The sequence below is a fragment of the Xenopus tropicalis genome, chromosome 7, assembly GCF_000004195.4.
Source record: "Xenopus tropicalis strain Nigerian chromosome 7, UCB_Xtro_10.0, whole genome shotgun sequence".
In the NCBI taxonomy this organism is placed as follows: domain Eukaryota; kingdom Metazoa; phylum Chordata; class Amphibia; order Anura; family Pipidae; genus Xenopus; species Xenopus tropicalis.
Genome location: NC_030683.2, coordinates 83,675,560 through 83,689,337, shown reverse-complemented (window position 1 = coordinate 83,689,337; position 13,778 = coordinate 83,675,560). Strand labels below are relative to the sequence as shown.

At 38.1% G+C, this 13,778-nt stretch overlaps 1 protein-coding gene across 2 annotated transcripts in view; it reads right to left on the bottom strand.

The window, feature by feature from the left end:
* The window catches only part of LOC100493805, a 37,372-nt gene extending 23,818 nt beyond the window's left edge, over positions 1-13,554 (bottom strand). Inside the window, exons 1-3 of one of the 2 annotated variants that reach the window (XM_018095992.2) lie at positions 13,382-13,554; positions 7,714-7,770; positions 6,281-6,409 (exon numbers count right to left, since the gene is read on the bottom strand). In XM_018095992.2, coding sequence (XP_017951481.2) covers positions 6,281-6,409; positions 7,714-7,760 — 176 coding nt within the window. In that variant the 5' untranslated portion in view covers positions 7,761-7,770; positions 13,382-13,554. The remainder of the gene's footprint in view (positions 1-6,280; positions 6,410-7,713; positions 7,771-13,381) is intronic. The other variant, XM_031906147.1, reaches the window with a different exon arrangement.
* Between the last annotated feature and the right edge of the window lie 224 nt (positions 13,555-13,778).

Here is a 13,778-nt window from a genome sequence, read left to right as displayed (position 1 = left end):
TATCAGAATAGCAGTATAGCTATAGTAAGAAATCCAAGTCCAGCTTAGGACCCCTCCAGTTACATGTGAGTAGGAGAAACAATAGGTTACCTGAAAGCAGTTCTAATGTGTAGCGCTAGCTGGCGATGGCTGCCTACACACCAATATTACAACAAAAAAAATATATTTGTTGGTTCAAGAATAACATTTTAAATGGTAGAGTGAATTATTTGCAATTTAAACAGTGTAATTTGGAATAAAGGAAACCATAAAAATCATGACAGTATCCCTTTAAAAGTAAATGATCCCTTTTAGGGGAACTATTGTGTCCAGGTCAGTAATTATTTTAAAAGATATTGCCTAGGCAAAGTGAGCACAAACCATTGTAGTAAAGCAAGCAAGAAGGGCCCACACCTCTAATCACTAATAACCATTATTCCATTCACAATTACAATTGTAAATTGAGACAGTGCACTGTTGGTAATGGGCAATAATCCACAAAAAACAGGATTGACTAACAACCCATAGCCTGCCATAGGGGGACGTTATATGGCAACATCCCCTGTGGCAACTATATATGTTACATTGTAGGGAAATTGAAAATGGTGTTAATGATACAATAAAAGTTGTTAATCACATGTGATACAAATGGGGCCATTTATCTCTTGCAGTGCGGATGTGGTATTAGATGTGGGGAAGACCTGAAGAAGGTTGGGGTGATATCTTATAGAGAAATTTTAAGAGCTCTGTGGCTAGACAAATTCTCTGCTGTTGGGGATTACAGAGAGTATATCTGCCAAAACCTGGTGGGGAAGACTTTCATTAATTATTGCTACAGGTTAAAGCACAATGGATCTATAATATAGGAACTCTGTTGCCTGGGGGATTAAATGAGGAATTATGGGTAATGCAGAACGCAGGATCCAGATAAGGCAGTAACACTGTTATTGGTAGTGGCTCTTTCCCCATGGCATCTATACAGATTTTTATGCCTAGCGAGCTGAGTGAACTATATAGGTAGCTGCACATTTTCTAGTGTGTGCTTTCATTGAGGATGTGAGCAGCTATATATGTGGATAAAATGCTGGGATCCTGTTGGGATGATGCCTTACATGAACTTTTTATAACAATGCACCATGACCACTTTAGTCATTGGCAGTAGAGGATTCTCACAGATACAGTGGAGGAAATAATTATTTGACCCCTCACTGATTTTGTAAGTTTGTCCAATGACAAAGAAATGAAAAGTCTCAGAACAGTATCATTTCAATGGTAGGTTTATTTTAACAGTGGCAGATAGCACATCAAAAGGAAAATCGAAAAAATAACTTTAAATAAAAGATAGCAACTGATTTGCATTTCATTGAGTGAAATAAGTTTTTGAACCCCTACCAACCATTAAGAGTTCTGGCTCCCACAGAGTGGTTAGACACTTCTACTCAATTAGTCAACCTCATTAAGGACACCTGTCTTAACTAGTCACCTGTATAAAAGACACCTGTCCACAGAATCAATCAATCAAGCAGACTCCAAACTCTCCAACATGGGAAAGACCAAAGAGCTGTCCAAGGATGTCAGAGACAAAATTGTAGACCTGCACAAGGCTGGAATGGGCTACAAAACCATTAGCAAGAAGCTGGGAGAGAAGGTGACAACTGTTGGTGCGATTGTTCGAAAATGGAAGGAGCACAAAATGACCATCAATCGACCTCGCTCTGGGGCTCCACGCAAGATCTCACCTCGTGGGGTGTCAATGATTCTGAGAAAGGTGAAAAAGCATCCTAGAACTACACGGGAGGAGTTAGTTAATGACCTCAAATTAGCAGGGACCACAGTCACCAAGAAAACCATTGGAAACACATTACACCGCAATGGATTAAAATCCTGCAGGGCTCGCAAGGTCCCCCTGCTCAAGAAGGCACATGTGCAGGCCCGTCTGAAGTTTGCCAATGAACACCTGAATGATTCTGTGAGTGACTGTGAGAAGGTGCTGTGGTCTGATGAGACCAAAATAGAGCTCTTTGGCATTAACTCAACTCGCTGTGTTTGGAGGAAGAAAAATGCTGCCTATGACCCCCAAAACACCGTCCCCACCGTCAAGCATGGGGGTGGAAACATTTTGCTTTGGGGGTGTTTTTCTGCTAAGGGCACAGGACAACTTATTCGCATTAACGGGAAAATGGACGGAGCCATGTATCGTGAAATCCTGAACGACAACCTCCTTCCCTCTGCCAGGAAACTGAAAATGGGTCGTGGATGGGTGTTCCAGCACGACAATGACCCAAAACATACAGCAAAGGCAACAAAGGAGTGGCTCAAGAAGAAGCACATTAAGGTCATGGAGTGGCCTAGTCAGTCTCCGGACCTTAATCCAATAGAAAACCTATGGAGGGAGCTCAAGCTCAGAGTTGCACAGAGACAGCCTCGAAACCTTAGGGATTTAGAGATGATCTGCAAAGAGGAGTGGACCAACATTCCTCCTAAAATGTGCGCAAACTTGGTCATCAATTACAAGAAACGTTTGACCTCTGTGCTTGCAAACAAGGGTTTTTCCACTAAGTATTAAGTCTTTTTTTGTTAGAGGGTTCAAAAACTTATTTCACTCAATGAAATGCAAATCAGTTGCTATCTTTTATTTAAAGTTATTTTTTCGATTTTCCTTTTGATGTGCTATCTGCCACTGTTAAAATAAACCTACCATTGAAATGATACTGTTCTGAGACTTTTCATTTCTTTGTCATTGGACAAACTTACAAAATCAGTGAGGGGTCAAATAATTATTTCCTCCACTGTATGTTAGTGGGACATTTTTTCATGCAGAGGTGTGTTGGTGGCCCCCAGTTTATTATATCTACATATATTGTGTGCAATTTTTGAGGGATGCAGGGTTTTTTTAACCTACATTAATACATTTTTTATGTATTTATAACATTTGACTATTGACTGTACAAAAGACCTAATATTTTTCTTTTTCTACCTAAGAGAGGATTATTATCAAATATTGACCTGTGAGTTGCTGTGGTTTGGCCTTTATTTTTTCCTTTTCTTTTCTGTCTTTTCCTTTTGTGGATTACCACAAACCAATGTATCTGACTAACTGCCATAATCAGACTCGAAATCCTGCATGAAGAGACAGATTGCTGAGAGGACAGTGAAGAGTAATTTTTTTAATTGATTATATTTAGAAGCTCATATTAAAATTTTGTTTTAATAATAGTTTTTAAGAAAAATATACATATATATTTATTAAAATGCCTCAAACTTGCCTACTACCTGTGGCCCTAGTTAAGTGCATGACAATACTGTCCAATTAAATGAGGCAGAAAGGGTGGGATTGGAAGCAGGGCAGCTTGCTTACTGTGGAGGGAGTAAAGAAAGACCCATAATTATCATTTACTGAAGGCATTCTTTAGTTACAAGGTTTTTGGAGTATTATACAGTGCCTGATCAGGTGCATATAGTAGTAATTATTCCCCAAAAGGTTGGATTGTAACCCCCATAGATTGTAAGCTCTATGGGCCAGTAAGCTGTAAGGGCACATGTTACTTAAAGGGGCTGTTCACCTTTAAAAAAAAACTTTTAGTATGTTGTAGAGAGCGCTATTCAGAAACAATTTGCAATTGGTTTAATTTTTCAATATTTATGGTTTTTGAATTATTTAGCTTTTTATTCAGCAACTCTCCAGTTTGGAATTTTAGCAGCTATATGGTTGCTAGGGTCCAAATTATCCTAGTAACCAGGCAGTACTTCAAATGAGAAACTGGAATATGAAAAAGAGTAGGTCTGAATAGAAAGATAAGCTATAAAAATAACATTAACAATTAAAATGTATGTAACACCTATTTGGCTATAAAATGGCCAACCCAGGCTAGTAGCGTGCTGTAGAGCATGTGTTACATGCGACCTTAATGCACAGGAGTGGGCCTCCACTACGTGGGAGGTATATAATGGAGCTGAGGGGTTGTTGAACTACAACTAGCTGCAGTAGTGTGGTGCAATAGATAGAAATGGACGCCAGAGGATTCTTATAGATTAACTGGATAGTACTTTATTTGTCCAAGACAAAGGTATTCAGGGTATTTCAATACTCACTTCATAAATGCAGAACAGTATGCAGTTATACAGATGATGTAATTCGGATCAATAGCAGAAGTATGATGTTCCCCTGTGTATCCCTTCTCATCAAGAGGTTGGGCAGGTAGAACAACAACAGCGTGATAGGTAGGAAAGCTCACCAGCATAGTCCCATGCTCTTTTGGAGGTTAGGGCAAGGCATATTTGCTAACCTATTTCCCTAGCACTTCTGTGTCCCTAATCTAAGGCCAGTAATGCCTGTTAGGAAGACTACTCCTTTGCTATTATCCTGGATGGAGCAAATGGCTGCTCTTTCTGTATAATTCTGTCTGAACTCACCACTTCTAGAGGGTGCTATGAAATATGCTGCTATACTGTCTTTTCCTCATTCACGGGGCCCTGTCCCCGACTTAATTTGGATGGATAGTGGCTTACTGGGCCAGATCTGTACCCAGGCTCGATGGAGCTCTGCTTCAGGTAGCAGATCAGCAGCCAAAGAGGAAAACACTTCCTTGTGCAAGACACTATATAGCCTGCACAAGGGGAGTGGTTAAATGAGCTAAACCTGTAAGGGATAGCTTAAGAAACTGTAACCTGAGTATAAAGGGGTCTACCCTATAACAGTACAGATAAGGAAAAATAGGGAAGTAAAGCCATAGGGAGCTTAACCCTATGGGTCCCTACATGTAGTTGAATAGTGTTTGGCTGCCAGGGTCAGTGACCCCCATTTGAAAGCTGGAAATAGTCATAAGAGGAAAGCAAATAATTAAAAAATGCCAATGAAGACCAACTGAAAAATTGCTAAGAACTGGTCAGTTCTACAATATACTAAAAGGGAACGTGAAGGCAAACCACCCCTTTAATCTCAGTGTATTTATACTTATTTATTACTATGTTTGTTACTTATTAACTGTTTATTATGATGCTTGACCTCCCTATGCATACTTTCCTACTTTGTAAAATTGTACATTGTAAATTTATAAATACATACATATATACCGTGGAACTGAACACCATCACACTTCATTTTTATTTAAATGCACACATCATAAGAGAACTGCACATGTAGCTATGTAATAGAAAACTGAAACTGGTCTTCTGTAAAGTTTTGGACTTTTTTGCTGCAAATTTGGCATGGTTCCAAGTCTGATGTACATGCCATTTTTTGATATTGAAGCAGTGAAAGTAAATGGTTTAATCCAACTGATACAAGGTTAGATATGAAGAAACCCTTGTTGCATTTATCTCTTTATTCGTGGAGGAAGCACTCACTTGGGAGTACATTAAATCAGAGGTTAGTTATTCATACTCATATCCCTCAACATCCTGCACAAATAAAGGGTCATATACAAAAGTAAATGCAATGCGCCAAAGCAAGTTCAACTTGCACCTAGGTCCAATTCTCCATGCACTCCAACGGAATTTACCAACAGAGACCAGCGCTGGGCAAAGATGTACTTGGCACAACACACAAAGCAAGTATCTTTTGTCCCAACTCCCACTCGACCTCCTCCACCTCAGCTTGTGACATGGTGTGGCAACAGCAACCTCTAAGTCAGCATCCCAATTCATACCCAGTCGCTGCAGTCTATGCATTTTTAAAAAAAAAATTTCTGATCCCTGTCTATTCTGAATATCCTTAGTTCTGGTCCTGACAGTTAACATCTGAAATGGCAAATTGCACTGTGTACAGTTTTACCTGCTATTATGCTGAAATACTAAGAAGAAATGCTACGTTGTAAGTAAAAAAATGAGATTAGTGTAAATATTTGCAGATTGCACTTGCATTGTAAAGGATTGTATGTATACACGCAGGTGGTGTAATTGATGCTGTACTTTTAGTGATGATGATTTAATAATGGTATTTACATGACATTGAATAAATCCAGGGATCTTCAGTAAAGGCCTAAAAATGGGAATATCATCTAAAAAGTATCTCAAAAGGCTAAATAGCATATAAAAACAACGTGATAGCCAGTGAATCATCAGAATATAGTTCACTGGAACAAAGGGAAATGCAGCCCTGCTACTGTATAGCAAGTTATTCATTATAGGCACAAATTGTTCTTTAAAAGCATGTGATTTACAAATTATAAGGGTCTGGCTAATGGAGAAGTAAAAATGTGATCAAAACATGCAGTTAAAACATGAAGATACCATAACTCAGTTCCAAAAAATAAGGTAGAAAACTAGCATATAATAATAAAATACTGGTGTTTACTCATACCTTGGCAGGAAAGGCTTGACCCTACTTTTATTCCTCTGTCTTTCTGAATTTATATAGGAGGTCATAGCAATCAGATTATCCCACTCCGCACGTGGTAAAAGCCCATATTGCTCCCTCACGCGGGTTAAACTAAGAAATAAAAACACAAGATAATATCTTAAGTCCAATTTCATACAAAATGAGATATTGCTTGTTATACCTACTACAAGATGGTGGTACACCCTTTTTACAGATAAGAAATGTGCTGGAAAGCTCTTGATAATGATTATGTTATTCTTCACTGTGGAGCTGCCTTCTTGCAGAATATGGATAAAATCTGCAGAACTATCTACCAATCTCCTGTAGTACTGCAGGCCCTTAAAATGCCACCTGCCTTAAATTTGTATAATGGAATCTATGGGAGATGGCCATTCTGTAATTAGGAACTTTTTGAAGTTAATATGGTGGGTTGTTACTGAATTGCTAGGTTATACCTAGCCTTTTACATGTAAAATGGCCTAAGCCACACCACCTTGTTCTCTTGTCTCCGTTTGTCCTCTGTGTACCTCATAAAAGGATTACCTGGCTGGCAGATATTTTTTTTGGGTGAAATAATAATCACTGCAAGTTTCTCACTGACGATAGTAACCATTTACAGAATTAGGGGTTAAAAAGTTTGCAGTCTTATTTGCATGGAAAGATTTTGGAATCAGGAATGGCTTAGGGTATTGCCAGAAAAAGTTATTTATATGACTTATAATTTGTATGTATTACACTAATTTTTCATCAGCGTAAGAAACACAAGTGCTGTGTTTCAAGGGAAATATAGGCTGCAAGTCACTATGTTTTTTTTTATTCACAATACAGCATTTTTCCCCAAAATTTCAGTTTAATTGGTGTCACAAGGGGGAAATGCATTTTTCAGCTCAGTTACATTATTAGTTAGGCACAAGTACGCTGTGCCTATTCATGCTGGACACTGGGGTGCAACAGGAGGCAGTGCAGAACAGACTGAGCAGTTGCAAGTGCAACTATGAAAGTTGAAGGCTCAAATACAAGATAATGAACAAAATTAATTCTAAGTATGACTACGGCCATTTTTTGCATAACTGAAACTGCAGTTGTGGTACAGCCCTAGATACTCACTTATACACATGCATTGTCAAAGCATCCCAGCCAAGATGCTACAAAGCCATACAGACTTAGTACAACTGATTGCTTTGTTCTTTTTCCAGGGGCAGAACTACTGGGGGCATGGGGGGGGTGTGATTATTGTCTTTTCCTATACAAAAAAAACATAAATCTGAATGTTCTAACTAAAAATAATGAATTTTTAAAAACTTTTTTGACAAGCTACAGATTTCAGGTCAGTGTTCATTCAGTTCTTTAACAATGGGTAACATTTAATGTTTCTGTACATCACATAATCATACATAAATGTGAAATTATATTACCTTTCCTGCAGAGCTGTCCATGTTCCATCCGTTTTGCTTGATGCCATGAATTAGGCTCTAAAAATGCAAAAAAAGGAATATTTTATTTATGACTGTCAATGTTAAAACAGATTTTTCAGGCAGCAGGTGTGACAAGCTTTGGCATTACATAAATAATTTGTAGTGAGCAGAGATACAAATTTGCAGCCAACTCACAGGCGACATTCTTGATAGATTCTATTCCAATATGACAGCACCTTTATTCTCCATATGGCAACAGTTTCATTACCACAACATTTCAAGTGTTGGAGCAAATGTAAGAAACCATATTTTTGTCACTTTTTGGTGGTTATGTAATAAAAAGCCCTACCTTTGTCCAGCAGCTGTAACCAAACAGCAGGAATAATTTAAGGGTCATCTGTTTTAAAGCAAACATCTTATTGGTTGCTATGGGTTACTAACTGTTACTGGGCAAAATTAGCACCTCATATTGAATATGGGTAGTGATATACCATAACATATACCTAGGACTAAACTGATTACAGTGGTGAGACTGGACGGTGCTAGTCAGATTGAGTTACACAGGACACACAGTTAAAAAAATAAATAAAAAAGAATGCACTGAATCAAAAATATAAAAATATGTTATATATTTTAACAGACTTAAATTCAAGTCTTTCTAGATAAGATCAATTATAATGATAAAATCCATATTATTCCATTGTACATGGTAACATTCTAGATCCGCAGAAAGTGTAAATATTGCCTTCACTAAGATAATAATGTTCCAGTGTGAAATTGTACTGCTAGATTCAACTGATGGCCTATTCAGGAAAAATAGAAAATAAGTGCATGTCACAAGCAACAGAAATATAAATACAATTCATGTGTGTCTTTCTCTCTCTCTCTCTTTCTCTCTCTCTCTCTCTCTATATATATATATACAGTATATATACAGAGTTTGTAACTATGGATGTACAGAGTTTATATACATGCATTCAGCATGAGGAGGGAATAAAAGCTGTGAGAGAGCTCTTAAGTGATTGTTCACAATACAGTGGTCCCCCAATTGAATTTGTACTGTCTCTTCTCCGGTTTATATTGTAGAATAATTATTTCAAGTTTGAGAATTGGTTTGAAACAGTGCATATATTGAGTCACCCATTGTTTCGCAAATTTGGGGCTTATTATAGACGCTACATAGACGATTTGTTTTTTATTTGGTTTGGCACAGTGGAAGACCTAACAAAATTGACCGATGAGCTTAATACGTTGCCCACCCTTGTTAAGTTAACATTGCATTATGACTATGAGGTTATCAGCTATTTAGATGTCACACTGTACAAGGATATGGAACATAAAAGGTTTCAGACTAAAATTTACCAAAAGGTGACAGGAATACTCTGCTTCATTTCGGGAGCAATCATCAACTGGAATCTGTTAAAATGACTTCCCAAATCTCAGATGCATGAGAGTAGCTAGAATAACTGCTGATGAATGGAATAAGGGGCTTGAGATTATGTCAAAACGATTTTTGGAGAGGGGGTATCCCAGGAAAGACATTATGGAGGTCAGACAATGGGCCCAGGGTTTGGACAGAACCAAATTATTACAAAATGAACAGGGAAATGTGGATAAGAAGGATAATAAGCTGTTTTACACTAGCACGTATGGTCCCTGTAGTGCCTTGACAAAAAAATCTCTCTTACAGTACTGGCCGCTCATACATACTGACAATGAATTGTCCAAACTGATTAACAAGAAACTGCATTTTGGATATACACAAAATCAAAATTTGAGGGAGCTACTGACACCAGCGGATCCGGTGGGCAAGTATATAACAACTACGGGAAACAGCTCTCAAAAATGTGGGGTGTTTAAGTGTGGAAATTGTGTGATGTGCAATACAACAATTCTTGGTGATAAATTTCACCATCCGCACACTGAAAAATCTTATTCAATTAGGCACAGACTAACATGTTTGTCACAGAATGTGGTGTACATTATAAAATGCCCATGTGGGTTGATATACTGTGGAAAAACAAACAGACAATTGAAGGACAGAATTAGTATGCACAAATCCATAATACGGGTAGCACTGGACCCTAATTACAATAAAAAGAAGGGGAAACAGGATATTTCGAAACAACCAATTGCACAACATTGGGCAAAAGCAAAACACTCTATATGTAACTCTATTTCTGCATTCAAATGTATGCCGATAGATTGTGTGAAGGTCCCAAGGAGAGAAGGTGATATTAACAAATTGGGATGTGTTGTGCCCAGGGGAATTTTTTTTGACAGAAAAGTGATGCTTATAAGGATGTAAAATATGGTTCTACAATGCATACCCTACTACTTGTATCAATGTATTATTTATGATAATAATGATTGCATTACAGGAATCGCAAGAGTTTATTAAGTAATGGGTTAGCATTGGAAGTGGTTCAGAATTTCAGATATAATAGAATGTATGACTAGGAATGGTTTTAAAGTGGACCTGTCACCCAGACATGAAAAGCTGTATAATAAAAGTCCTGTTCAAATTAAACATGAAACCCAAATTCATTTTTATTTTAACACATCCAAACCTATAATAAAGGCATTTAAAAATCCCAGCTGTCAATCATATATTGCTTGCCCCTCCTCTATGCCTTAGGCATAGAGGCGGGACAGACAATAACTTTAGCTTTCCATTCAGCACTTCCTAGATGTCACTGCACATCTCACTTTCCCCTCCCTCCTCTTCATCTGTGTAGCCAGTGCAAGGGCCTGGGAATCTGGTCCCCCATTCTGGCACATACACATGATTTTGGCATGATACAAAGCTTGCCTTCATGCCAAAGCTTGCCTGCTTGCTTTGATTGAGTAATTCCAAGACGGAAGGAAATAAGATTTATATTATTTATATAGAGTAAGTAAAGTTTATTTTGCTCAACTAACAATATAGAAAATAATTTGGACTTATTTCTTAGGGTGACAGCTCCGCTTTAAAACTGTTTTAACTATGTTGCACTTTATAATATTCACAGAGATAGAGATTGTTACAATGTTACACAAATTTTCCAACAAAGTTGCACTTTAAATGTTGCACTTTATATTGTATGGGGGAATCAAGTGAATGTGCTGCTTTTAAGAGCAGGGAGAATATTTGGTGCACTTATATATCAGAGTGATATTTGAATTTTTTAACTGGTCACTGTTGGGGGTTGTTGGTCACAAGGGGTTAATTTCCATATGATGTCACTGATACTCCCTGGGAGAAAGCTATTTAAACTGAACTGTTGTATGTATTTGTACCTTGAAAAAGGTCTCAAAAGGAACCGAAACGTTGGTTATACATGCAATACACTTGAGATTGTTTTGAACTATAAGACCCTTGGTGCTGGCTGTGTTTTATTTTATATATATTTCAGGAAATGGCTGAAAAAGACTCACAAGTCTTTTTCGGCGATTTGTGCGAAATCGCGCTGCTGCGTCTGCAATCCCGCATGACTTACATGTTCGCCGGTGGGATGGCAGGGGTAGGCAACTCGGGGAGATTAGTCGCCCGCGAACAGGGAGTTTTGCCGCGGGCGACTAATCTCCCCATGTGCCAGAGCCCTTACATTCAAGTTAAGATTTTAGACACCTAGAAATAATTTTTTAGCGCATAGAGACAATAGGCTTATTAACTGAGTGCAAGTGCCAAAGTGCTAATGACAAGGCCACATTGCTGAGCACTGCCCCACTATGATGAGGAAAGATTACATTCAGAGGGTATGATAAGAAAGATAACTAACTCAGCACACTTTTACATTCACTGCTGCACTTAAATGAATGCTTGCTGCAACCTCGAACAATCGGGAATTTGCAAAGCTTCATTTACATGAAATTACATGATTAGTTTTAGTTATGCTGTTTAAGAGGTGGCAGAGTAAATTATATGGCAGGGGAGCTTTTGTGGCTCAGTTATAAAACCTTACATAAATCGAATTAGTTTATAGATGTGGCATAAGAATTAAAAAAATCTACTAAATCTACATGGCTAAGGCTAATGCCACACGAGGCGTAGGGCGGATATTTTCGGCATGCGTAAAATCGCTTGCTGAAAATTCCGCCCTATGCCTCCTACATGTGCCTGCACCCGAATGAATGAGATACACTAGGTGCGATAAAATGCAAAGTCTCGCGTTTTTAAGCGTATATCGGCTACATGTGCCTGCACCCAAGCATATCTTATTCATTCGGGTGCAGGCACATGTAGGAGGCGTAGGGGGCTTTTACTCTTGCCGAAAATATCCGCCATATGCCTCGTGTGGCATTAGCCTAAAGCCGACTTTTGCTGTGAGACAAAACAAGACTTGCAAGATCTGTCCAGCTGGACAACCCTGCTATATGATTAAAGAACCTGCCTGAGCTTAGCTTTGAAATTACACTCACCCAGTTGCAGTCATACACTATTTATGCCGCCACAATCCGTGTTGGAGTCAGGGGCCCATTAGGGAAATTCCCAGCATTTTGTGTACCTCAGTGGGCAGAAAGCATTAAGCTGCTCCATTGACTATATAGGTGATCACATGGAGCCAAGGGGCACACTGCATCTTTTGTAATCAATAATCAAAGGACTCAGGCAAAGTAAGTGATTCATTTTAAAACTAATGGAAAATCAGTTCTCTGCTAAAATAGAAACTGAGTGGGTGACAAAATGCTGATGTGCTACTACCCTTGATGCCCTAATGTCATTATCTTGCTTATTGTACCCCTCCCACTATCTACAAGGACTGCTGTAAAAGGGCAGTCACCCCTGATTGGATGCCCTAAACACAAATCGCCTTCATCATCTATTACATTCACTGTTAACTAAACCATCATTTACTGCAGTTACATTCTTGATTTTAAATAATTCCATTCAGGAAAATGAATGTCTTGTTGAAAATGTTTTGCTAGAGTAAATTCCAGGCTATAGTCTTGTTCTTGAACATGTTTCTTTCCCTTGTTATCCAGTTTAGTAAATCAGCTCTGAGTGAATGGCTGTTTGGTTATTCAGATTAGCATTTCATATCTCAGCAATCTCAGAATTATTTGCTGTTTTGGAATTCAAAACCGCAGCTGTTAAACTGGAATTATAATGCACAGAATATGCTGAGACAGAAATGGCAAAACTGAATAGCCAAAAATACATTAAAACATTCCTTATAATTATTAAGTCTGATAAGGAGGACATGACATTTCGGTACCTTTGCACAAGAGATTTGCTAAACATTTCATATAAACAATGATTTTAAATTATAACATTGCTCTAAATGGAAAAAAAATGCCTCATTACTAAATTCTTCAAGAATGTTTTTGTGCTCTGCGGTGCTGACAGCCTGCTTGAAGCACTGGATGTATTCTCATTATAGGTGATGGGCGATGAGCTAGCATTTCAATAAACTACTTTGAGTAATAGAATATTTTTGAAAAGGTCAGAGCTTAACTTAGAATTTTAAAGCATTGAAAAAAAATGATAATCAACCCAAAACTACCGAATTCCTGCGTAATTTTGTACGACAGGCTGCAATAAGAAGGTTTGGTGGAATAACACAAGGACTGGAGTATGTTTTGTGACAGTGCAGTTTTGTTGCCACTAGATAAATCCAGGTCTTTGTCAAAAATTACAGCAATCGCTTACACAGCTAGGAAAATGTATATAAAATTTCTACTTAACCTTTGTTGAATATAGTGCTTGAATATCCTTACATTCATTGCATGGCGTTCAGGGTTTGTGCTTGCAGTTGAATGCAATTGCCAAACTCTAGCTGTAATAATAGTAATACTGTTTCAGACAGATTCTTTGCTGCTTGGAGACACCTCTCCCACTAAACAAACACGGCCTTGTGCTCACACAACTGAGCTTATTGGCATGAACGGCAGAAGGTACTTGCACTGAATGTGTGCCTTACCAGCTGAGAGTAGGTGGAGCTTAGAATGTCTGTGTGCATTTAGTGTGGATATGATAGCTTGCTTATCCTTTCCTGTGTTGACATCAACTGTATTTAAATGCTATATGAATGAATCACAATGAAATGTTTAGAAAATGTTTTCCACCTGAAAACTATTTTGTG